General features: G+C 45.2%; 1 protein-coding gene across 1 annotated transcript in view; it reads right to left on the bottom strand.

The window, feature by feature from the left end:
• Nucleotides 1-4,155: 4,155 nt before the first annotated feature.
• The window catches only part of fat3a (FAT atypical cadherin 3a), a 124,588-nt gene continuing 101,724 nt past the window's right edge, over nucleotides 4,156-27,019 (bottom strand). Inside the window, exons 27-32 of the mRNA XM_061718741.1 lie at nucleotides 26,461-26,614; nucleotides 23,910-24,622; nucleotides 22,038-22,151; nucleotides 16,534-16,593; nucleotides 12,380-12,415; nucleotides 4,156-8,890 (exon numbers count right to left, since the gene is read on the bottom strand). Coding sequence (XP_061574725.1) covers nucleotides 8,271-8,890; nucleotides 12,380-12,415; nucleotides 16,534-16,593; nucleotides 22,038-22,151; nucleotides 23,910-24,622; nucleotides 26,461-26,614 — 1,697 coding nt within the window. The 3' untranslated portion in view covers nucleotides 4,156-8,270. The remainder of the gene's footprint in view (nucleotides 8,891-12,379; nucleotides 12,416-16,533; nucleotides 16,594-22,037; nucleotides 22,152-23,909; nucleotides 24,623-26,460; nucleotides 26,615-27,019) is intronic.

Below are 27,019 nucleotides of genomic sequence, written 5' to 3'. Positions count from 1 at the left end.
GCCTCAGTTTATCCAAATAACGCCTATTAAGAAATTTGCTGGGATGTTTTCGGGGAGCAGAAGAGCCGCCGGGCCGGGGCGCAGCAGCAGCAGCTCACGGCCGGAGTAGAGATGTGATCGCCGGGTCAACCTGCGCCGTCGTCCCGGGGAGAAAGCAAGGGTGTAGGTTTGCATAGGGACGGTAGGGACATAACACTACCAACTTTTCAGGAGGCTCAAATTGTCCCCACCAACTTTTAAGCAACCTGATTTGCATTATATAATGAGTTCAGATATATTTAGATTGTCTTCCCTAATGGTCTGGTTTGATCGGGATATCCCGAATGATTAATTACCATGTATACAGGGATAACCCTGTTTGCTCACGCATGGAATCGGAATATTCAGAATGTTTCAGTAACCGGAATATTAGTAATAACCCCAATTTTGACTGCATGTAAACGTAGTCAGTGATGTAAGTGGGAAGGGTTTCTTTAAAGGTTTCATTTGGAGATGACTTTTGCTCCCCGTTCTCAGCTGTCCTGCACTCTCTCCTCTGGTCCGTGACAGCTGGCCTGTCTCTCCAGGACGCTTCGGTTTTACCTTCTTCAGGTGCAATATTATCAATGATTTAAGTGTTTTACATCCAACAGTTAACGGATCATTAATACTAATATATCTGCTCTTTTGTACCTTTGACAATAAATCTGTGTCTCTCCTCTCTCTGTTCTTCATCCTCTCTTTCCTCTGTCTCTTTTTCCTGCTCTACCCGGCTGGTTTTCAGCAGGAGGATCCCCCCTTATGATTGTTGAGCTGAATCTCAGGAATGGGTCCCAACTACACTTCCCAGAATGCACCAGTAGCAGCAAGCAGGCTGCTGGTCACCTGATCAGTCATTATCACTGATTGTGAGCAGCTGAGAAAGACTGGGGGAAGCTCAGTTAGTCAAACAAACAAACTTCAGAGGAAAGAAGCTCCGAGTCCACTCATGGATTCAGTCCAAAGACGCCAGTGGTCGGTGAAATGTTTTATTTGCTTTCATAGTTTGTGAAATGCTGCTTAATATGGTCAAGTTTATGTTTAACTGCTGTGTGGATCGGTTAATGAAAGCATTGCAGCATTGACTTCATTGGTTTTGTGTTGAATGAGTTCGCACCAAGATATTTCATTTTTCAGTAAGAAAATATTTCATTTTGAGTTCCCAGGTCCCATTATCGACATAGAAGCTCAAATTGTTTGTGCAATTCACTGTGAGAGGGTGATAAGACCACGGTATGACATTTTATCTTTCCCCGATGAGTATTTGCGAGAGCGCTACCGTTTTTCAGCAGAATCCCTGATTTATTTGAGTAACCTTCTCCATCCATATATTGCAAACGTTACCCATCGTGGGTCTGCCCTCTCTTCGCTGCAAACAATGTGCATTGCTCTTCGTTTTTTTGCATCTGGGTGTTTCCTGTACAGTGTTGGAGATGCTGAACACATAGGAAAAGCAACTGCCTGCAGGTCGGTGTGTAAAGTGTGCCTTGCGCTAAAGCGCTTCATGCACAACTTTATTCGTTTTCCTGGCCACAAACCTACGAGGGTCATTAAGACGGAGTTCCATCAACTGGCAGGTCAGCATCGCTTAGGTTTCTCAAATATGCACAGAAATCTTTGCTGGTGAGATTACATTTAATGAGCATTGGCTATATTGCAGGCTTTCCAAACGTTATTAGAGGCATCGATGGGATGCATGTGCCAATTACAGCACCATCCCAAAATGAGGCCGACTTTGTTAACAGGAAAGGTTTCCACAGCATCAATGTCCAAGTAGGTATAATGGAACTGTAAGCTGCTTTTATTTTTGAGCGCTCTCTTAATGATGTTTGAAAATGTATTTTTTCATTTGCCAGATGATATGCGATGCTGGAAATCTAATATCCAACATGGAGGCGAGATGGCCAGGCTCTGTCCATGATGTAGGGAATCAAATTTGAGCATCAAATGTCTACAGAGTGCGTTATATTACTAATATTATATTGATCAGTTTTGCAAATATTCATGTGTCTAACTTTGTTATATGTGCAATTGCAGGAGAATTTGATGGCTATATTCTGGGGCTAGAGGATATCCGTGCCTCCCCACGCTCATTACCCCGATCCGGATGCTGGAGCACAAACGCGATTCAACGTGGCTCACAGCAGAACCCGGGGAGAAATTGAGATGACTTTTGGGATTCTCAAGGAGAGGTTTCAGTGCTTGTGCAGGCTGAGGGTCTGCCCAGACTGGGCTGGGATATCATTGTTGCATGTGCCATATTGCACAACATTGCCACATTGCGCAATGAATTGACTCCAGTCATTGAGGAGCCAGTACCGGAGGAACCATTTCAGCAGCAGGTTGACATGGCGGATGGTCACAGAGTGCGTGATCAAATCTGTCTCAATCATTTCAAATAAAGAAACACAGTTGACAGTTTTCACTTTATTTTTTCAATTCATTTGCCCATTTTTTTTTTGCTTCATTGCCTGAAAAGAGAAACATTGTATTAAAAATACAATAATGGAATCACTGACAGTTTGTTATGCACATCATTTTCTTTACCTCAATTTTTAAGTTTTAAATATTCCATCTCCAGATCAGCCTTGGCTATCTGGCGCTGCAGATGGACCCTGTAGAGTTCCTTTGCTGACATCTAAAATAACAAAGCAGCCATGATGGAGTTTGGCCCATTTATTCATAAACTATGATTAATTCTTACGTTGCTGTATTGATTGGAGCTTGTAGCAGGCTCCTCAGCATCTGCCTCGTTATCAGTCTGAAGTACATATTCATTTAACTTTAATTTGTGAAGACTGAACTGTAGGTTGAATCATTTGAAATTGATCTCTCTCTGTAGAGAGTGTTGGTGGCTCCTCTATGGCCGAGAGGGTTTGATCATCCTCCTCCTGTAGAAAACAAAATGGCTACTGGCTGTGGGCTTAATTAATAGCCTAAAACACTGAAATGAGGACTTACAGCAGCAGTATCAGCATCTATGGGTGGTGGCTGCTCCACCAGCAGCAGTACTCCACCTTGAACTAAGACGTTGACAAATTGGTCATTTTCGTGTAAAAGCAACACAACACAATATACAATATGGTAATTTAAAAGATAATTGAATATTTTATATTAAATAAGCCTAGGAAACAGCAATAGGTCATACTGGATACATGAAGGGCTGACTATTAGGCATAATTAGGAAAAATACATTGGACAAGAGGGGTGTGCTGCTCCTGGGAGGTGGCCGGCTCTGATGACGTCCCCCCCAGGAATCCCCTCCATCATCGGCCGGCCCCGATTCACTGTTACTGCAGCTCCTCGACAGGGGTGAGGGGCTCAGTTACCCCTGCGCTCCATCCTTCTCGCCTCTGCAGACTTATTAGCTTTAAAATAGATGCATCTTGTTGGAGCATGACAATAAAAGGCCCATATGGGAGACATGATATCCGAAAAAAATACTTACCAATTTGGACAATGTTTTTATATTTCATTTTGACCTGTTTCTAGGTTCTTTTCTGCCCACCGGGGTTACATCTAATAAATAAATCAGTGACAAGTAGTCTGTATTAGAAAGCATCATATTAATAAGAAAACAGGATTTAATTTAATATAAAATTCACATAATGGACTAAACTTACGCATTGACGCGCTCAGTAATTCTCTGCAAAGCCATATCACGGGCTTTGGCAGATGAATTGGTGTTACTTTTTTTCATGATCACTGGCCTCTCCTCGTACGCCTCGAGGAGGACTTGCTGCTCCATCTCAGTGAAATATGTTGCTCTTCGTCGTGCCATCTTTTCGATTTTCGACCCTCGATAGATGTCTTTATAGATTCACCGGGAACCGCACAACTCTGGGTTAACCAATCGGGGGTTAGTTGAGTTAATTCATAACCGGTGTGTTGGAACCAACTGAGCGGGTTTAGTCGTCATGGGTTCAAGTAACCTCAAGATGAGACTTTAACTCAGTGTTTGTTTGTTAAACCTCCTTCTTGGAATACCCCCCATGTCTCTGGAAAGATCCCGGAGACAACTTGTTGTGATAGATGCTGTATAACCAAAACTGAACTGAATAAATAGGTACAGACGATGGATTTATTTTACTTATTGTTCACTGTAAAGAAAGCAAAAACACCGGTTTTGTCCTTCATATTTATTAAATGTATGCAGACGGGAGGCAGTTTTCTCTCTGTTTCTGAAAACAAATGAAAAACAAACATTCCAGATGAAAAGGAGTGAACAAAAGGAGTCCTCGTTACCACATTCATTTACCCACAGATGTAACATCAGGATTTTAAACTGTACACAGTTCGGTTATTTGACTGAACCGTCCTCCGCGAGGAATAAAAAAACCAACGCTAAAAGCATCAAAAACAACTTGAACCAAGAGTTAGAGGCAGAGAAGCAAGGAGGCCCGAACGGGTTTCCCAGAATCTCCGCAGTCGCGTCAAAGTGCGAGAGGAACCCACGGGCAGCTCCGGACTGCAGTCCCATATCTACAAAATCTGCATTTAACAATCAGCTATGTACACAGATTTACACAGAAACACAGAGTCTGTCCAGAAAACGGGACGGGGGGGAGTCGGACCCGAGGCCCAACCCGCAGGGGGATCAGGTAACCGTACAGCTTCCTCTGGACACGCGGCCATGCGTCCCAAATGCAGCAAAGCTGGGGGGACGCGGACGTTTGGAAAACGTGAAACAGATCACAGGAAACAGAGGGAAACCTGAAGAAGGCTGGTCATCGAGTCGGCGGGACGGGCGACGCGGAGGGAACATCCGTATTTTTACATTCTTCTGAAACAGAGACTGTGAAAGGCAGTGACGTCCAGCCGGCGGCTGGACCCGAGGCCCGGCTGAGAGAGAACCGGTGCCCCGTGTGTGGGACGGGCCGCTGGCGCTATGCTAGCGCTATGCTAGGGCCATGCTAGCACTATGCTAAGTCCATGCGAGTCCCCCAGTTGGGTTCCGGACCCGCGTGACCCAGGAGTGACACCCGTTACGGGCCAATTCACTGTCCATGAAGCGGAGCAGAACCGCCTAGGCTGGTTCCCACGGAGCCCCGGTGACCGGAGCCCCCCTTCAACCCGCTCATATCCCAGAGGGGCCACAGATGGAGCACTTCCTGCTCGTGGAAAACAAAACATCACTTCTCCGACATTCACAACAAAGATTTTATAGACATTAAATAAATAAATTACCGATGCTACAGTGGCTGCCAGGCGACGTTCGCAGGGTTTCCGTTACCATGGCAACTTAATTAGATGACTTTTTTTTTTGCATTTCCTTTTGTGTTTTAAAGCCTGTCTCTGCAGTACCACCTCTGACCACATGGGGACGCCACTTCCCCCAATGAGTGTTGGCGGTCCGGCAGCCGTTGCAATACCAGGTCGCTCCCCTGGGTGCTACACCAGGGGCAACAACTGGTCTTTCAAACTGAGTTCAGGGGTGGACGGTTCCTAGGGTTTCCACCTTTCAGAAATAGAAATAAGGGACGCCCCGATTTCAGCAGCACAGGCGCCAAAAAAAAAAGGGCCATCCCCAAAACTTCTAAACTGCATAAAAATGTGTATTTTATATGAAAAAACAAAATGCTTTGATTTAAAGTTTAAAGTGCTTTAATAGGATTGAACTTGCATGACTGTACAGACAGCCAACTATACTAGCAGCTGAAATAGCCTCCTATGCTACGTATTTATTTGTACCAAGGGACTGCAGATGCAAATTAGCCTAAGGCTAACTCTGGTGCAATGCATCAAATGTTTGCATTTATGTTTTTAATTACACATGGTATCTTTCAAATAAAATGTAAGTAAGTAAGTATGTCCACATCAGTCAAGATGTAGAATATAGCCTACAGGTGAAGGTGGAAATGTTCATTTATTTCAATAATTCAACTTAAAAGGTGAAACTAATATATTACATCGTTTCATTACATGCAAAGCAAGATATGTTAAACCTTTATTTGTTATAATTTTGATGATTGAATTGTTTATTGATTTAATAAAATATTCAAATTTTTTGAGATTTTTTATTTGGGGTTTTCATAAACTGTGAGCCATAATCATCAAAATTATAACAAATAAAGGCTTGAAATATCTCACTTTGAATGTAGTGGGAAATAAGTTTTGCAATATGTTCAAATTTTCTGACCTTCACCCGTATATTATGACATCAATAAATAATATATAATATAATATGTCCGTATTGGTTCATTACGGAATGCAACTTTGAATTCCCAATTACGTAACAATTCCATATTTCAAGGGATGGGTGGCGACCCTACCTGGAAACATCCTAGAGACAACTTCTGTTGTAATAGACGCTATATAAATACGAATTGAATTGGATCCAGTCTATCGTCCAACGCCAGAGGATCCCCCATGAACGTTCTTGTGATGCGATGCCCCCTGTGGTCAGATGAACTATTACTGCAGAGTGGCTTTAATTTAGTGATTTTTTTTTTTAAAACAATATCACAAACCATGTTTTAAACTACATACATTTGTTTTTAAAAAGGTTGGAAATAAACCAAAGAGGATGGTGGTCCTGACCTACTGGCCCTGGTCTGCAGACCTCATGTTTCAGTCTCAGTCAGCTGCGACGGAAAATGGGCCGAAACAACCCACCACGTGGCGCGTGGGGGACGTCCAGGACTGACGCTTCCTGTAGCACCAACTATGAAACGTAGGTGGAGATATAGAGTCCTGTGGCCGTTTACGACAGCTGTGGACCCGTCTCTCTGAGGACACTCTGCTATGGACCGATGAGTGCAAAACTGAAGAGGACTTGTGGTCTTGCTCCATCACAAACATGGCGGTTACAGTAACAGGAACCCCTGGAACGAGTCCATTCTCTGCATTTATTGATGATGAAAATTGATCTGATCTTCATTTAAGTCACAACAACTATTATAAAGTCTTTATTTCAAACACCTGTCCAACATTCACCGTTCTGGAGGAAAAAGCAAGGGAGAGCCCTTGGATCAACGACTTCACCCAAAGGTCAGGAGGATCTGGTTGATGTCACCGCTGCTGACGGAGCTCCGACCAGCTGGTAGCTGCCAGGAGAACCCTACTTTTCCCTCCAGAACTATGATCCACTAAGGCCATTTTTACACATAGCCGGGTATTTACAAAAATGGATATTTCCCCCTCTACGTTTTGAAAAATACCATCATTTACAGGAACCTGCATAAATACGCTGTTAAGGGGTGCAATGAGCTGCCAAACCTACAGGGGGCAGTGTAACGAGAAGCATAAAGTCATGCTGGCCGAGTTAGAATATAAAACAAGTAAAATACAACAAAATATTGATGGTGGCCAAACAAATTGTAAACACAGGTCGCACACATGACGCTGGTGACGTTTCTGTCCCATAATGTGACGTTCTGAAGCCTAAATGCCCGTTTCCCTCTGTTTACAAGTAAACGTGAAGACAGAGTTTTTGCAAATCTCCACTTTGAGAAATGATCGAGATGATGAGAAGTGTAAACGGGGCCTAAGAAACCATCTGAAGAGCAGCGTCGGGGGGCATGTTGTGACTGAGATGGAGATCAGAGAACCTATCTGTTCCAGCGGGTTTCACCTGTCCTGCCTCTGCAGCTGTGCTCCAGCACGGCGGTGGCAGTGTCATGATCCGGGGATGTGGTGCAGGTCCAGGGCACAACTGAGGAAACTCAACAGTAGACACATTCATGTTTGAACTGTGACGTCACAGTTTTCTGGAGCGAACAGTGAGGTCCTGCTGGTTCTGTAAACGTTACAAAGCAAAGATGAAAGAAAATGTTTTTTCGTTGTATTAAAAAAACTGTTGTGCCAGTTCAGAGCGAGGTTTCAGCCCAACTCTGTACCCTCACCGTGGGTGGAAGTGGCTTGGATTCTGCGAGGTGGTCTTTTCCCAGCCCACATCTGCATGCGAGGGCCATCTGACGACTAAAGGGCCTGAAACATGGGGCCCGTTTAGGTCGCAGATGGGCCGGGCCTACAGGCATCGGCTGGTTTAGGTGTCCGTTAGTAGCACATCTCCTGAACTAACGTCTCTTTACATTCTTAATCAAACCATTTTACCTTCACCACTACATCCCCATCCGACCAGGAACCACACGCTTGCATGGCCGGTCGTGGTTTTGGGGGAGTACAGTACGTGTGAAGTATAAAAGCGTGGTTTTAAAATGACTGTTTATGTCTGGAAGGTGGTTGAGCTGTGCAGATGAAACGTCTCCGTCCTTGAGCTTTCTACCTGCTTCGACCTTCTTGAACATCTTTCACACCTCAGTCTGCTGCTGCGACTCCGTGGTGATGGTCACGCCTCGCTGGAGCTCGTCCATGCTCTCGAAGTCGCTGCCGTGTTCGGAGCCCAGCCCGCCGGGGGCCGACACGTCCGAGGCCGATGATGTGCCGACCGACAGCCGCACGCTCCGCCACAAAGAGTCACCGACATCTCCGTTGACCGGTGTGACCCCGCCTGCCGAGGAGCCCGAGTCCCCGTGGGGTCCCTCCCCGGTGGGCAGCTGGTGGGGGGGCAGGTACTGGCTGGGGTGGAAGTTCGGCCTGGTGTGCTGGTGCCTGCTGCTGCTGCCGGAGCTCAGGACGTTGTCCTTAGTCAGACTGGTCAGCAACGGCGTGTACGGCTCGGAGTAGTCCTCCCCGGAGGGCAGCGGGGGGGACAGCTGCTCTTGACTCAGGAACTCCTCCTGATGGGCTGGAGGGTAGTCGCTGTCAATGTCATAGCCTCCCAGGTAGTAGTCCGACTCCAGTTCATGGGTCCCTCCTCTGAGACAAGGCGCCAAAGTGACCCCTTCACCGCCAGAACTCGCCTCGTAGCTCTCCTCGATGTTTGACAGCCTCGTACTCGGCATCCAGTCCGACGTGTCCCAGTGGTATGCTGGACAGCAGAAAGAGACGTGGTTAGCAACAATGATAATGGCGAAAGTGCTAAACTAGCATCTAGAGAGTGAGGATGTGCACAAAGGCATGCGCTCAGGAAGTATCAGGAATGTCGGAGTCAGTGATGCCAACAACACAGAGACGTTCAAAGCCAGACTGGTCAGCAGGGACCTTCACAGGAGACACGTCAGGAGACATGCACGACAGGAGTCTTCAAGGGACGGCATGCTTCATGAAGACCAGGGCGCACTGGCGCCTTGTGACACACCTCACACACAAACAAACGAGGAAGGACAGGAGGGCTGATGTGTTGAGTCAGAGGAGCTGTTCTCAGTGTGGTCTATCTCCAGACAGGTCGTCGCTACAACTTCTACACCTGGCAGTTTAGATCCAGGCTCAAAAACTGCAGAGTGGCAATGATCAGTACCAATACTCATCAATGATTCATCAGTAACACAGCTGTACTAGTTCCACAGCATCAGAGCTCTGGTGGTTCCTGGATCTTCCAGCAGTGGGATGAGTTCCTGGATCTGGTGGAACCACCAGTTAGTGTTCGGGAGGTGGACACCCTTGGGTACCTGTGGTGGGTGCTTGTGTTCTGAACAAGTGCGCTTCAGCACATGACGGTGCTGCGGATCTAACCCACTCCACCACCTTTAAGATTAGCCTTCAATCACTCACTCTTTGATAAATATGATAGTTTGGACTGACTATAATCAATCCCTCCATCCATCCATTACCCACAGTTCCATAGGAGGGGGCAGGAACATGGATCCACCAGTAAGTTCACGTGCAAATTTGGTAATAGATCTGAGTTGGTTTAGCTCCAGAATGTGTGCTATTGTCCATCCATCCATCCATCCATCCATCCATCCATCCATCCATCCATCCATCCATCGTCCATGAACTTCAGCCGGTAACGGAGCAGCTTTCATCATGTAAGGTGGAACTCAATTCAAAATTACTTTATTAATCCCCAAAGTGAAATTAATTTAAGTAGAACCAGAAGAAAAGATCAGGTCGTTTAGTTAAGTTTGTTCACAAATGAAACGAGTGATGGACCCAGACAGCAACAGACTGGGTCTGTGGTGAACAACGATCCATATCACTCTCAATACGGGGATTTATGACCTGTTAGGTCTTTATTTACAGCTCAGATGCGTGACTCCCGTCACCACTGATCCCCATCGGGGTCCTCGACGGCCCTCCAAGTTTGAGAGGTTTCCGTGATGCAACATACCAGACTGCTTTTAAAACATTTACAACATGAGGTCCATCAAAGTTCCCCGGTACAGGAGGAACTATGGAGACCAAAACTGAAGAAATGTTTATTTCTGCAGGAAAGTTGAAATAAAAGTTTAACCTGGATGTCAATGGAGAAAACTCATTGTTGGATCCAGACCCTGGTGGTTAGTAGAGGACTACTACCCAGGGGTGGGGAACAGTATTAGGAGGTGGGGAACAGTAATCGGGGGTGGGGAACAGTAACCGGGGGTGGGGAACAGTATTAGGAGGTGGGGAACAGCAACCGGGGGTTGGGGAACAGTAACCGGGGGTTGGGGAACAGTATTAGGAGGTGGGGAACAGCAACCGGGGGTTGGGGAACAGTAACCGGGGGTGGGGAACAGTATTAGGAGGTGGGGAACCGTAACCAGGGGTAGGGAACAGTATTAGGACGTGGGGAAAAGTAACCAGGGGTGGGGAACAGTATTAGGAGGTGGGGAACAATAACCGGGGGTAGGGAACAGTATTAGGACGTGGGGAAAAGTAACCAGGGGTGGGGAACAGTATTAAGAGGTGGGGAACAGTATCTGGGGGTTGGGGAACAGTAACCAGGGGTGGGGAACAGTATTAGGAGGTGGGGAAAAGTAACCAGGGGTGGGGAACAGTATTAGGAGGTGGGGAACAGTATCTGGGGGTTGGGGAACAGTAACCAGGGGTGGGGAACAGTATTAGGAGGTGGGGAAAAGTAACCAGGGGTGGGGAACAGTATTAGGAGGTGGGGAACAGTATCTGGGGGTTGGGGAACAGTAACCAGGGGTGGGGAACAGTATGAGGAGGTGGGGAACAGTAACCGGGGGTGAGAACAGGGTACAGTATTATGGACTTGGGACAGGGCCTTTAGGGTTGGGGGTGGAACATGACTGGTCCACTATCTAAATCTGAACAACATCAAACAAGCTGTGGAACCACAGAAGCACACAAGGACGATGGCACGACGATGGATGGAGTGCAGCAGGTAGACAAAATAATTTTTGTTGGAGATAAATGAAGATTTACTTTAGTGTAGATTGTGTCTGATGGTTGGCAGACTGCTGATGATCAGATTTCTCCAATCTTACCTTACTTCATCAGCTTTCTGTCAAATCCAGGATTGAATTTAAAATTGTTCCCACGTGTAAAAACTCCTTACAGTTAGAAACCTTCATAATGTTAAACAGGTTCTCATTCTCCTCCTCCATCCAAATGAAAAAAGAATCAGTCTGGTTCCTGTGCCTGGACTCTGATTTCCAGCACACAGAAGAAACCACCTCTGCACGACAGACATCCAACCAATCACAGAAAGGAATCATATGAAGTAGGCGGAGCTACAACCAGACTAGCATCAATGAGAGACATGAGAGACACCTCCAATGGAGTCGGACCGCTGCTTGAACGCTCCTGTATTGGCACTTTTCCAATAGCACCTACTCATCTCAGCTCGGCTCGACTGAACTCGGCCAAGTTTCTTTTCCACTACAATTCAGCACCTGGAGCAGAAGTAGGAGGTTGGAGTGAAGCTGCTGTGACGTATTTGTCTGTTGAAAGTCTGTTGGTAGCAGCTATGAAGTGACAGAGCTCCTGGTAGATCTGGTCGTTCCTTATCGCCCGTCTAGATCTCTTTTTAATTCTCTCCTCAGCACCAGGTTTATGAACATCTGCACCTTAGAGTTGGACTTGTGTACTTGTGGTACTGGAGGTCTCCGGTTGGGAGCAGGATCCAGATCCAGAGATAAAAATACAAGGCTTTTGTTTTGCTTTTGTTGCAGTCACAGCACAGAAGTAACAGCAGTGACGTCAACAAGATCTTCTATGATCGTTGGATCAAAGCTCTTCAACGTTCAGAAGGACTTCTGGACCGGTCCTCTCTGTAGGACCTCTGGTGTGAACGTCTCTCCTGGAGGTCCAGGTCTGGACTGACTGAACCAAGGTGAAACCTTCAGGTGAACCTCTTGTGTTCAGAAGTTCTCCTTGGTCCCGGAGGGATCTGAGGTCGATAGGGAACCACAGCGAAGCTGCACCACTGCTCTTCCTTTCCCAGGGGTTAGTATCAAAATAAAACCCCTCTAACACAAAACAGTCAGATGCCAAATTACAAGACACACTTCTATTCCCCTAATATGTTTTACTGTTTATTCTGTCTACTCACTGCTCATAGACATGAATGAATGAATGAATGAATGAATAAGTATGGGGTGAGGGGGTGAGGGGGTGGGGGGGTTGTCACCTCGGTTGAAGGGTTCACTCTGGTCCATAACTGACACTGTCAGATGGAAGAACAAGAAAACAGCATCCTTCAGCATCAAACCTGAGTCTCAGTTTTAAATGTTACTGAATAAAACCACAAAATCATAAAACTGTAGAGAAATGAATGAATAAATACCAGGTTATGGGTCTATTCTGTGTTTTTTTTTAACAATATCAGGATTATATGATTTACCAGGGGTTTGATAAGAATGTTTGCCTTAAAAACGGTGTTCTGTGATGTTTAAGTGTCCATATCCTGCTTTTTCATCTCTTCTGCCTCATCTGCAGTTATGTCATGTTGAATTATCATGTCAGACCTAACCGGAGGTTAAAAACAATGTCTGTTGTGTTACACGTAATATTTGGTTTCCGGGGTGGACGGTCCTTCTGGGGTAGTTGTTTTTTTTTTTTAAATCAGCTCTCTGTAACATATAGGGTGTTTCCTTTTATGGCCTTCTATGATCTTCCGGGCAGAGGAGAGCCTCAGATTAGGACTGAGCTGTAAGGATGGAGAACGGTTTCCATCCTGCTGGTTCTCTTAGTACTTCTTACTTCTGACTACTTAGCTTTGGTTTTCAAGCAGTCTCAACAGAAATGCGTTTTTGTGTTATGGTTTTGGTAGTTTCCTGTTTTATTTTGAAGCCTGTGTCTTTGTGTTTCAGTTCTGGTTTGACTTTCCTGTTTCCCATCTGCCCTGATTGTCTGCACCTGTGTCTCGTTAACCTTTTGTATATCTAAGCTGCGTCCGAAATTCCATCCTTCCACCCTAATGAGTAGCAAAAACAGTATGTGAGATTTTTTAGTGCGTCCGAAACATTAGTACGTAGCCTACTCAATAGTATGCTCTATCCATACTCATTCAGGAGAAATGTATTAGTGTGGATTTATGGACACTAGCTAAGCAGAAACTTCCCACAATGCAATGCAGCGGTGTGTGATTGCAAAGTGCTGCGCAGATACATATATGTCATAAGTGTAATATTAAGTATAATAATATTATTATATAATATTAATATTATAATATTCGTATATAATAGTATTAGATAATGTCATCTTGTTTGGGCCAGGATAAACGGGAAAGAGCGGAGCGGTGCTGCTGCTGCTGCTGTGAAAGGGAGTTGTTACCATGGTAACAACTCCCCCTCCCAACGGCAGCTGAGAATAAGCAGCATATGGACACTTTAACGACACTGGAAACACCTAGGAGTCTGTCAACAACCCGCTGGACATGTATGTCTTCATGGACGTGTTCATGGACGTGTTCATGGACGTGTTCAGGTATTTCAGGTATTTCTGGACTGACCAGTGAGAGTGATAGTCCTCCTCTTTTAATACTATTCCTTCCTGGTTACAATAAAAATCATCCGATGCCAGTGGTTTTTTGTATTAAACAAAAAGAACAACATTACTGTTTAACCATCATTTATTTATAAAATAAAAAGACAAAAATAACTGAAGGAATAACAATCCTGTTGGGAGTATCTGTGTTAGGTATGCAACGGCCAGATGTTATTGATCAAAACCAGGTAGGGAGTGGGAAACTCAGTGTAGGGTCCCCTAAGCGGTTCTGGTGGACTACGGAAACGTGGGCTAAGAAAGGAGCCAATCAGGAGTCTCATCATTTCAGTTCTGTATGTAACTCTTATCATAAACAGGTGAACCAGCAGAGCCCAACCTGAAAACAGGTAGATCCCAGAAAATGTGCACAGATCCACCATAAACCCGTCTACAGCAGCGTTAGACCAAAAACACTGACCAAATAAGACCTGCAGGTTCTGTTGATCATCAACAGAGATTATCTGATTATCAGAGATTAGCTGATCATCATATACTGTAGTCATTGATGAACTGATCATCACCGATAAGGTGATCATCGTCATTGATTAATTGATCATCATTGATGGACTGATCATCAGTCAATAATTGATCATCATTGTCAAAATTCTGTATTTAGACCAGTAACTACCACTCCACTTCCAACAATACTTTTGTATAAAGTCCAATATTCACAGTTGTCCAACTAGATCAGCATCTCCTCTCCATCCACCCCGATGTCGCACCATTAGAGGGCAATATAATATTAAATACAGAATAACACCTCCAACCTAGTACCTAGCACTCCGTCCCTCCTTGTTTTCAAAAAGAGATTAAAAAACAAACTCCTAGCTGAGATGTAAACAGCTGTTGACCCAGTACCATCAACGTCTGCTGTAGCTTCTGTCTCTACATGTACATACAAGTACACGGTACACTGTATATACTATATATACAGATGCTCTTTGTCTTGGTTTATGCTACATTCTGCTCCTTTTATCATGTTTTTCATGATGTCTATTTTAACTATTATTTAACCATCTTGTGTTTTTTTTTTCTAAAGTATTTTTGTTTTACTGTCTCAAGTGTATCATAGAGGGGAGGCCTCTCGATAAGCCCTCTCAGGTTTCTGACCTCTCCAGCACATTTTGTTTTATTTTATGTTTTTTTTTTTTTTTTGAATTTCTTTTATTTTCTCTAAACGCATTCCATTGTATTTCTTTCTTTTCTTCATTCAAAAATGTGCAAGTGAATAAATCAAATCAAATGAAGACTGAACAATGACAGTTGGTCTGGAAGAGAAAAAACCTCTTCTGTCTAAAAAGAACATGAAAAGAACAAGTAGGAGTGATGTTCCCGGGTTTCCCGGGTACCCGGAGAAAACCCACACAAGTAACAGGGAGAACATGGAAACCCCTCACAGAAGGAACGCTGCTGGACTCCAACCAGGGAGGTTGTAGCTCGCTGGCTATCCACCACTGACCCCCACTGTCATCAGATGATTTTTATTATGCTTTTATACTTAAAAACAAACGTGATTAAAAGAGGAGGTACACACTTCTGAACATGACTGCATTTATTGGAGTATTGATCGGATTCTTCCTTGATGCAGGTTGGTCATCGTCTGATCCTGACGGGTCTCAGATCAGAGTTGGGTTCATGTTTCTGCTGGTTCCAAATAAAAGTGGTAAAGGAGCGTAGACGGCTCTCGTGATTAGAAACAGAACCCAAGCAGCATGGTGGGGGGAGCTGGCCTGACCAGCCACCATGATTGGTTCTCTGTGTCCCAGTCTGGTTCCTCTGGATTGGACTGTGGTTTCCAGGAGGGGGTCTCAAGAGACACAGAAGAAACTCCCAAGCCATTGGTTCCAACCAATCAAAGAAAAGAGTCATGTGACGTAGGCTGAGCTACAACTAGGTCAGTAGTACCGTATTGGCCCGAATATAAGACGACCCTGATTATAAGACGACCCCCTTTTTCAAGACTCAAGTTTGAAAAAAGACTTTTTGAACACCAAGTTCAATTGTTATACAGAAAATGATTACAGTACATCTGAAACAAATTATTATAACAATATATTTGAGAGAAAAAGCATGCTATTTTGCCTAATTCAAATCATCATCTTGAAGTTTGCATCATAACTTTTCCTCAGCTGACGGGTTAACCTGCCGATCTTTCACCCACTTTTCTCCAGATTGTCGCTACGTTTCTTCTCATATTTTCTTCTCTTTTCTCTCTTACTGCTATTTTTTCTTCTTTGTGACAGGGGTTGGCTTTGGCCTGGGGAGTTAAGTTCAGCATTGTCTTTAAAGATATCTGGCGCCATCTAGCGTTGTGAATGGGTGTAATGTCTAGACCAAAAAAACTTTTTCTTATTTCAATGAAAAAAATACTGTCTTATATTCGGGCCAATACGGTAACTAAAAGACATCCAGAACCTGACAGAGGAGCAGGAACTCTGGTTACTGGCTGTTTATGGTTAAATCTGGTTGGAAATGGCTGTTATTAATGATTCTGCAGGAATCTAGGTTGTTTTGAATCGTGGATCTTGGATGCTGCTGTACGAGTCATCACATGGACTCCACCCTTGCCTTGTTGTGATCAGTTCGGTACATTCTCTACCAGTGCACATGTCTGTGAAAGTAGGTGGCTGGCCAGGCTAGCGCAGAGCCTGAGGACCTGGACCTGGCGCTAACGCTGAACCGCATCTGCTTGACTAGCTGCTCATGTGAAAATGCAGAAATGTTTGTTCCAGACTCTGACACACAGAAAGACTGGTGGAGCAGGAGAAGACAAACAAAGAAGAGGAGAAATGGTACCTTCACTTTCAATTGTGTCGACTGCATCATTGACCAGTCGAATGACGGTCACGATGGAGGCTTGTGGAGGGAAAGCACAAGTTCGTCAGATACAGGCATTCAGAGTGAAAACTGAGTATTGCTGCTCCGCATCGGACAACCACCTGGTCCCAGCTGATAGACTTCTGCTTATGTTTAACTGTTTTACTCTAAACCACGTTCATGCAGAGCTTCTCACGGGGCAGTCGCACCCGTAGTTGAGTTCACTTCTACAACCCCAATTCCAAAAAAGTTAGGAGGGTGTGTAAGATGTTTGACATGAGAGATGTTGTGATACCAGTCTTTCTTTGTGTTACCTGCTCTTGGAGCTTCATGTTACTATGTATTGATCTGGTTCCAGCCTGACTTCTGCCGGAGGTCCAAACGCCTGTCCTAAATCTGACCGTCGTGACACGAACGCGTTCAGAGCCTCAGGAGAACAGTTCCACAGACGTTCTTCTGACCCAGACAACTGTACTGAGACTCCAAATGTCCAATTACACGGCCAAATTGGACATTTTCGACAACCAACAAGCTCGTCATCCTCTAAAGTACATCTAAAGTACTACATGTATTAATGAATGATTATTTACATGTTTTATGGAATGCTTTTATGTGATTTATTTTTATTTTGTGATTTTATGTAGCTGTTAAACACTTTGAATTGTGTATGCATTGCCATCTACAAAGAACTTGCCTAAATATGGGGACAACTCGTGAATCACAGTTACAATTGGTACACCCCCAGCCGCCTTAGTTACCGTTACTAACCCAGACAACCTATCAGGGTTGTTTGCAGTTTTACAGAGGTTACAGAGGTGTGTGAAAACCTAGTCTCAAGATGTTTCAGACTAGTTTTAGACACCAAAGGACCACATTTCCTGGAGGAACACTCAAACAGACTTAAATATGGAGGGACATGTAGAGGATCTGAAAAAGGTCTAAGAAAGCACCCTTCATCATACTTCCTCACATCCCAAGTTGTTGAGGAGTTGTGGGAGAGTATGAGGGATATCTTCATGTTAGAACCTTCCATCTCTGAGGTTTCATTTTTACATGCGTGAACACAGAGATGATGGAACTCGTCCAAAAGCTCCTGTTTGTCTCATCTGTCCAAAGGACGTTCTCCCAGAAACTCTGGGTTGTCAATTAGGTTCTTTCTGATGTTCTTCCATCAGTGGAAGAACCACTTGGTGACCCACTCTGGTTCCAATGGTGGAGTCCTCCACCCTCGCCCACTCTGGTTCCAACAGTGGAGTCCTCCACCCTCGCCCACTCTGGTTCCAACAGTGGAGTCCTCCCCCCTCGCCCACTCTGGTTCCAACACTGGAGTCCTCCTGGGTGGTCCACTCTGGTTCCAGCAGCAGGGTTCTCCTCTGCGGTCAACTCTGGTTCCAACAGTGGAGTCCTCCACCCTCGTCCACTCTGGTTCCAGCAGTGGAGTCCTCCACCCTCGTCCACTCTGGTTCCAACAGTGGAGTCCTCCACCCTCGTCCACTCTGGTTCCAAACGTGGAGTTCTCCCCCCTCGCCCACTCTGGTTCCAACAGTGGAGTCCTCCTCGGCGGTCCACTCTGGTTCCAATGGTGGAGTCCTCCACCCTCGTCCACTCTGGTTCCGACAGGGAGTCCTCCTCGTCGGTCCACTCTGGTTCCAACAGTGGAGTCTTCCACCCTCCCCCACTCTGGTTCCAACGGTGGAGTCCTCCACCCTCCCCCACTCTGGTTCCAACGGTGGTGTCCTCCTCTTTTCTTCTTCTAATTATCGGCAGTAGTTCACCACGGCCACCAGGTGGTATGGAGCGGTGGTTTGTTCAGTCAGTCCCACCAGCTCACTCACTCTAAATGGAGATGTGACCGCCGAGAGGGCCGATGAGGTCGGCCCAGTTCCAGCTCCAGCTAGCCGGGTCTCACCATGGAGCCCCAACAGTGGGCGATGTAACCGAACTGAAGGATTCCTAACTACTTTCTTGAATGTTTGCAAGAGCATGTGCCTGCAGGTAGCATCTAGCCTGCTGGATAATGAGTTAGCCGGCTGGCGGAGTGGATCCAGAAAATATTTTCGACAAGGCAAATCATTCTCAGAAAAATCAAATAAGTCCAAGTCACAGCTGCGTCAGAGATCACGTACGTTCCCTTAGCACTGAAAGGATTTCCAGATGAATCTCACAAGCACACAGAAGCAAATGGAAACGGGGCGTTAAAACAGCTGGGACATCCTGAGGAATGCACTGAGCTCCATGGTAACAAGGGTTCTCCTTTATATTGTTTACAAGCTGCTGTGGACATACCTCCTAAATCAATCAATCCATCCATCCATCCATCCATCCATCCATCCATCCATCCATCCATCCATCCATCCATCCATCCATTTTCCACCGCTTATCTGGAACCAGGTCGCGGGGCAGCAGTCCTAGCATAGATGCCCAGACTTCCCTCACCCCAGACACTTCCTCCAGCTCTTCCGAGGGGAGTCCGAGACGTTCCCAGCCAGCCGAGAGACATAATTTGGCTTAAGGCTTTTCTCCCACTAGGGGAGTTTTTACCTGCCAATGTTTATGTAATAATTGCCCTGGGGTCATGTTATGGGTCTCTGGAAAGTGCCTAGAGACAACTTCTGTTGTAATAGATGCTATAATAATAAAAATTAAATTGTCTCTCCAGCGTGTCCTGGGTCTTCCCTGGGGTCTCCTCCCGGTGGGACATGCCTGGAACTCCTCCCTAGGGAGGAGGGACATGCTTGGAACACCTCCCTAGGGAGGCGTCCAGGAGGATCCGGTACAGATGCCCAAGCCACCTCAGCTGACTCCTCTCAATGTGAAGGAGTAACGGCTCGACTCCGAGCTCCTCCCGGGTGACCGAACTCCTCACCCTATCTCTAAGGGAGCGTCCAGCCACCCTGCGGAGGAAACTCATCTCTAAGGGAGCGTCCTGCCACCCTGCGGAGGAAACTCATCTCGGCCGCTTGTATCCGCGATCTTGTCCTTTCGGTCACTACCCAAAGTTCATGACCATAGGTGAGGGTAAGTGCGTAGATTGACCGGTAAATCGAGAGCTTCGCCTTTGGACTCAGCTCCCTCTTTACCACGACGGTCCAGTACATCGACCGCATAACTGCAGACGCTGCACCGATCCGTCTGTCAATCTCACCCTCTATCTTTCCCTCACTCGTGAACAAGACCCCGAGATACTTGAACTCCTCCACCTGAGGCAGGACTTCTCCACCCACCCGGAGAAGGCACGCCAATCTTTCCAGATGGAGAACCATGGCCTCGGTCTTAGAGGTGCTGATTCTCATCCCTGCCGCGTTGCACTCGGCCTCAAACCACCCCAGCACATGCTAAAGGTCTAGGTGCGATGAAGCCAACAGGACAACGTCATCCACAAATAGCAGAGATGAAATCCTGTGGTTCCCAAACCGGATCCCCTCCGGCCCCTGGCTGCGCCTAGAAATCCTGTCCATAAAAATTATGAACAGAACCCGTGACAAAGGGCAGCCCTGCCGGAGTCCAACATGCACCGGGAACAAGTCTGACTTACTGCCGGCAATGCGAACCAGACTCCTGCTCCGATCATACAGAGACCGGACAGCCCTTAATAGAGGGCCCCGGACTCCATACTCACTGACCCCCCTCAGAATGGCACGAGGGACACGGTCAAACGCCTTCTCCAGATCCACAAAACACATGTAGACTGGTTGGGCAAATTCCCATGAACCCTCATCACCCTGCGGAGGGTATAGAGCTGGTCCAGTGTTCCACAGCCGGGACGAAAACCGCATTGTTCCTCCTGAATACGAGGTTCAACTATCGGCCGTAATTTCCTCTCCAGTACCCTGGAGTAGACTTTCCCGGGGAGGCTGAGAAGTGTGATCCCCCTATAGTTGGAACACACTCTCCGGTCCCCCTTTTTAAACAGAGGGACCACCACCCCGGTTTGCCGCTCCAGCGGTACTGTCCCCTTCCTCCATGCAATGTCGCAGAGGTGTGTCAACCAAGACAGCCCTACGACATCCAGAGACTTGAGGTTCTCAGGGTGAATCTCATCCACCCCCGGTGCCACGGAGGAGCTTACGAACCACCTCAGTGACCTCGGCTTGGGTGATGGATGAGCACGTCCCAGAGTCCTGACCCTCTGCTTCCTCAATGGAGGGCATGTCAGTCAGATTGAGAAGATCCTCAAAGTATTCCTTCCACCGTCCGCCCCTCCTTGAACCGCCACCTAATTGTGGTGGAGGGGGTTGTGTTACCCGAATGATCCTAGGAGCTATGTTGTCTGGGGCATTACACCCCTGGTAGGGTCTCCCATGGCAAACAGGTCCTAGGTGATGGGCCAGACTAAGAGCGGTTCACAAGCTAATCATGGCAAAGAAAAGATCAATGAGTTATGTCGCTCGGATTGGCGTCACCAGGGCCACTCCCTGGAGCCAGGCCTGGGGTTGGGGCTCGAAAGGCGAGAGCCTGGTGGCCGGGTTTTCGCCCATGGCCCCTTCCCGTAGGCCCACCACCCCGCAGGAAGGACCATGACAGGCCGGTGCAATTTGGTCTAGATAGCAGTTGTGGCGGGGTGCCTCGGTGACCCAATCCCCGGACCAAAACCCTCGCAGTAGGGACATGGAAAGACTTCTTAAATGTCACATTAAAAACCCTGTGTGAAGTAGTGCTCCTCCTGACCACATGGGGGCGTACAGATCTGCTGTGTGGCCCAGCCCGCTGGTGTCTGACACATTAACTTACTAGGGATGCCCCCTGTGATCAGATGTGGTGTTACTACATAGAGTAGCTTAATTGGTCCATTGACACTGCAGTCGGGAACGCTACGGTGACATTTAACCGCAAGCAGTTTGTACCCAAACAGATTCAACAATTAAGGAAAAATAAGTATAGGCACTATGATAGTAGGTCACAAAATAACTAACTGTTATTGGTTTGTACATTTTCTTCCAGTCATTCCAGTCAGTTGTGGTTAACTCAGCCGTGATGAGAGAGGAAATTTGTAAAAAGAAATGATCCACTGTATTCAGGTTAAAAACAAAATTGGGGTGTTTTTTAATCAAGTACATGATAAACACCAACAAGTATTTTCTGTGTATTATTTCATATGTCAGGCTTTAAATGGCTTTAAACATTTCTGTTTAAGACAGAGGCATTGTGGGTAATGTAGTTCTGATGGAGTTGTTCTTGGAAGATGAATACGAGTCCGAACAGACCGGATTGAACCAGCAACCCTTGGATTGAAATCTGACCCCTCTTCCTCCTGAGGCGACCTGCCTATGTTCATTATAGTTTTCAGAATCTTTAGAACAATTTCCCAACTTTTCTGGAACTGAGGTTTGTATTTCACTCCAAATAATGATTTTCTCACACGTGTAAAAGCAGACCCTGCTTTGATGCATACTGGTGAACCAAACTGTCATATCCGACACACTGCGGTTGTAAAGATTCCTCCGGCGGGCCCTGAGGACCTGGGTCGGGGGCTTGGGTCTTACCGTTGTCGTCTAAGGAGTCGGACTGAAGTGAACTCAGTGACTGGACTTCTGAGTTTCGGCCTTTGTTGCTCCCTGAGAAATGGGTTTCTTCTTCTGTCATGTCAACCATCTTCCCTGCAGAAAGATGAAGGAGCAGTGATGACGGATGGGTAAAAACATGTACGATGTAACATCAGTAGTATTCAAATCTGCAGTACTCAGACGCTCCTGACATTTTCAGTGATCGGAGTCCAAGTTGAGCAGGATGCTGCAAATAGTATAATGGCAAATTATATCCTGAGATGGGACCGAAATGATTTGGCTTTAGTACTTTATTAACTTTGTACAACAGTTTAATTTATTCCCATATTCCTTATTGAAATTTAATTTGGGCTTATCCTTCCTTTTTACAACCTATTCATAGACTCCAAAAATCTTTTGTAAGAATTGTTACTAACTCACGTTTAACACCATCCACACCTCTGTTTAAAAAATTACAAATACTAACAATCTACGATGTGAATCAAACAGGAATCCTGATGTATAAAGTCTTATGCTCTCTGTTAACTTTACCCAGACATTTTCATAATTATTTTGAGTTTAATTCTTATTATCATTCATCCTCCACAAGAAGAAGGAATGATTTGCATATCCCCTTCTGTAGGACCACAGTTGCTAAATTTTAATTTATGTATCAAGGTGTTGTGCTGTGGAACAGTTTAAAACATCTAAGTGAAACATGCTCAACATTATCTGCATTCAAAAGAAAGCTGAAAAAAGTTTATAGATTTTTAATATACGGTATCTGTTTTTCATTCAACATTATTTAAATATATTTCTAAGCTACTTCATTGTATTCTGAAGTATGGTATAACTCAGTTATCAGTTATACTGTATAGGCCTATGTATTGTGCTTATATGGTTTTGTGAATTATTGTTTTCATTTTTTCTTGTTTTTAGGAGGGGGGAGTCGCTTATAAGCCCTTTGGGTTTTTATGACCTCTCCTGCACATCTTTTACAAACTTTTTTCTTCTGTGTAATGTTCCTTTCTACGAGTGCAAACAATAAATAAAAAAATAAAAAATAAAATAAATGATGTAAAACTGACCCAAGTTTGACCCAACTAAAGAGTCATCAGCGTATACTTAGACTTCATATTATAACCTACGACGTTAACAACACAATCCTCTGACTTAAATCTACAATAGACAGCAAGTTCTGCAGCTGAAGCTGGTGGTCAGGTTTTGTGGAACAGTCATTGACTGCGTTTCCATGCATCAATAACCCTTTTCTAACCGAATATTAGCAATAACCTGGTTTTGCACGGCCATGTAAACACCAATAACCCCTTTGAATAACCGGAATAACTCATATTCCTGTTTTAAAAAACCTGAATATGACCCCTGGGTTACTCCTTTTCTAACCCGAATATTGGGTCATGTAAACGCCAAACGGAATATCCCCATTAAAAGGAACATGAATTTGTTTTCTGCACATGTTCTTTTAGCAAGGAATCCTGGTCTTTTGAGTCCAGGAAGTTCTTCTAAACACGGAGAAACACAAGACCAGGAGGAGACTAATCACTTCATAAATGTAATGAAGGATATGAACATTTTGTCATTTGTAGACGGTAGAAAGTACCGGGATAGAAGATTTACAAGAAGGTGAGAGAAAAGTTGGATACAGGAAAAAGAAGCGGAAATGACGGTAATTGCGTCATGATGTTCTCCGTGCGTCGCTGGTTTGATCCAGATATCCCTAATGATTAATTACCATGTAAACAGGGATAACCCTGTTTGCTCACGCATGGAAAAGGAATATTCCGAATGTTTCAGTAACCGGAATATTAGCAATAACCCGAATTTTGACTGCATGTAAACGTAGTCACTGACCTTCATCACTGGACAGAGGACTCTTGCATATGGAGTCGCAGTCGGAGCGACAGGGTGACACCGGTGCCAGGTTGGGGGCCACGCTGCACACCACCACCCCCCTGCTGGTCACCCCGGACAGCAGTCTGGGTGAGTCCGGGTGGAAGGTGCTCATCTCCATGTGCTCCGCCAGGTTCCCGTCGGACATCTTCTCCAGTTTGGACAGCGGGTCTCCTTGGAAACAAGGCGTGTAGGCCATGGGCTTCACCGGGACCTGCGGGGGTCCCATCAACCCCATCCCCCCCACTATGGTGGGCTCCATGCCCGGCTCCGAGTACAGGTTGAGGTGATCTCCCGGGGTGCAGTGTAGGGTCTTAAACTGGACACAGCTGGCCTTGTTGAGCAGCGCCGCCGTGGCCGGGTCCTGGACCAGAGACAGGTTACTCCGCGAATAGTTCTTCTGGAAAACCTTCTTGCGGAAAGCGATGAAGAGGACGATGAGGATGATGATGACGAAGAGCACCACGGTGATGCCGATCAGCTCCTCCTTGCCGACCACGGCGTGGCCCGCCTGCATGTTGGGGACGACGACGGGCCGCAGGCTGCAGCGCTGGCCCACGAAGCCCGGCGTGCAGTTGCAGTAGAAGGAGCCGGGAGTGTTGATGCAGGTGCCGCCGTTCTCACACTCACCTTCAGGGTTGTTTCGGTCACATTCGTTCACATCTTCCTCACATCTGCAGGATGGAAGGATGGAAACAATAGAGCTCAAAATTATACACAGAATGCACAGATCCCCCAACCGTAGACAAACAATCAATCCTACTCTCCCACCCACGTCCCTTAAATGCAAGATAGAAATTGGTACCTAAACTCATTGTTTTTGGTCATGTTTTAAACTGCAAATATATTGGTCTAATGTGCTATCTGAAATAGAAAAGATATTGGAAACTAGAGATGGACCCTGTATCTCTTGGGCCTCCCAACACAACACTTAACATCAAAACACAATAGGAGGCTGTATTGTATTCTTACTTATGCAGCGAGGAAGAATATTTTATTGCAGTGGATCAATGAAAAAGTAAAAACTGTTAAAGGCTGGCAAAGAGTGGTGTTAGATCTAGTACCATTAGACCTGACATGTATATTACATTCAAAAACAGACCAACTCTATAAAGTTTGGGAGCCGTACTTGAACTATGTAGAGCCTGATGTCTCTAATATCATGTTGCAGGGATTTTCTTGACTGGTCATACTGTAACATTTTTACTGTAACCCAGGGTATTATTTATATGGATCTGAGCTGGTGTTTTTTTTTTTTTTGTTCTGTTTGTTTGTTCGCCTGTTTTGCTTGTTATTTCTGTGGATCATATTATGTATCAATTCTTTATGACGGAGTATTAGGGCCAAACTAAGACCAAAAAAATTGGAAATTACGAGAATAAAGTCATAATATTATGAGAATAACGTTGTAAAATTACGAGAATAAAGTCGTAAAATTACGAGAATAAAGTCGTAAAATTACAAGAATAAAGTCATAATGTTGCGAGAATAAAGTCGTAATATTACAAGAATAAAGTCGTAATATTACGAGGATAAAGTGGTAATTTATGAGAACTCTAACAGGAAGAGCATCTTCTCCCTGTGTTAAAATGAGGAATATTGAGCATCTTGTGAAGTTATATTTTGGTATCGGAATCACATATAAGGAAATACTTAATCTTTTGGCACATCAGCATCGTTATTATCACTATAAGGACTTTAAAACGATTGTCCAAACGACTGTGTCTATTTCGAAGAAAGAACCACACAGACTTGGAAGAAATTGTGTTTTTTGTGGAAGAGGAAAATCTTTATGATCATCGTCATTGTTTCCTGAGAAACAACAAAACCTCTTTGAATGGAAGCAGATGGAAACACCGCTAGCCTTGCAGTCACCACTACTATACTATACTATACTATACTATAATATACTATACTATACTAGACTATAATATACTATAGTATAGTATAGTATACTATAGTATAGTATACTATACTATAGTATACTATAGTATAGTATACTATACTATAGTATAGTATAGTATAGTATACTATACTATACTATACTATACTATACTATACTATACTATAGTATGCTATGCTATACCAGACAGCTCCTCTTCCACAAAAGACGTATGTAGCTCTTCCTGTTAGAGTTCTCAGAAATTACGACTTTATTCTCGTAACATTACGACTTTATTCTCGCAAAGTTATGACTTTATTTTTGTAATTTCTTTTTTTTTTTGTCTTAGTTTGGCCCTAATACTCCGTCGTAATTATTTACTTGTAACAGTGAAAAATTAATAAAAATATTAAATATTAATATATAAAAAAAAAACAAAAACTAGTCACACGCTCGCCACAGCTGAGTTAACCACTGAGCTGAGTAAAAGGATAAAAATACGGTCCGGGTACGTGACAGCAGGGAACAACCAAATCTACCTGCAGAGTCACGGCTGAGGTGTTTTTCTCAGGATTGTAGCACCGTAAGCAGGTGCACATCAGGCTTGTGTGTTTTTAAACCCAAACTCACATGAGACCTTTGAAGCCCCTCCTGCAGCTGCAGAGGAAGGCGTTGCCGATGGCCTTGCACACCCCACTGTTCTGGCAAGGGTTGGGAACGCACACCGTTATCTCCATCTCACACCTCCCTCCGGTGTACTGGGGGTGACAGCTGCACGAGAATCCTGGTGGACACACAGGAGAGGAACAACACATGTGAAGAACAGAAGAGGAACAGTACACGTGAAGAACAGAAGAGGTACAGCACACGTGAAGAACAGAAGAGGAACAGCACACGTGAAGAACAGAAGAGGTACAGCACACGTGAAGAACAGAAGAGGAACAGCACACGTGAAGAACAGAAGAGGAACAGCACACGTGAAGAACAGAAGAGGAACAGCACACGTGAAGAACAGAAGAGGAACAGCACACGTGAAGAACAGAAGAGGAACAACACACGTGAAGAACAGAAGAGATACAGCACACGTGAAGAACAGAAGAGGAACAACACACGTGAAGAACAGAAGAGATACAGCACACGTGAAGAACAGAAGAGGTACAGCACACGTGAAGAACAGAAGAGATACAGC

This window comes from Cololabis saira, chromosome 4 (genome assembly GCF_033807715.1).
Source record: "Cololabis saira isolate AMF1-May2022 chromosome 4, fColSai1.1, whole genome shotgun sequence".
NCBI classification, from domain to species: Eukaryota; Metazoa; Chordata; class Actinopteri; order Beloniformes; family Belonidae; genus Cololabis; species Cololabis saira.
Note: the sequence above shows the minus strand (reverse complement) of the source record. Positions and strands in the feature narration are given on the sequence as shown.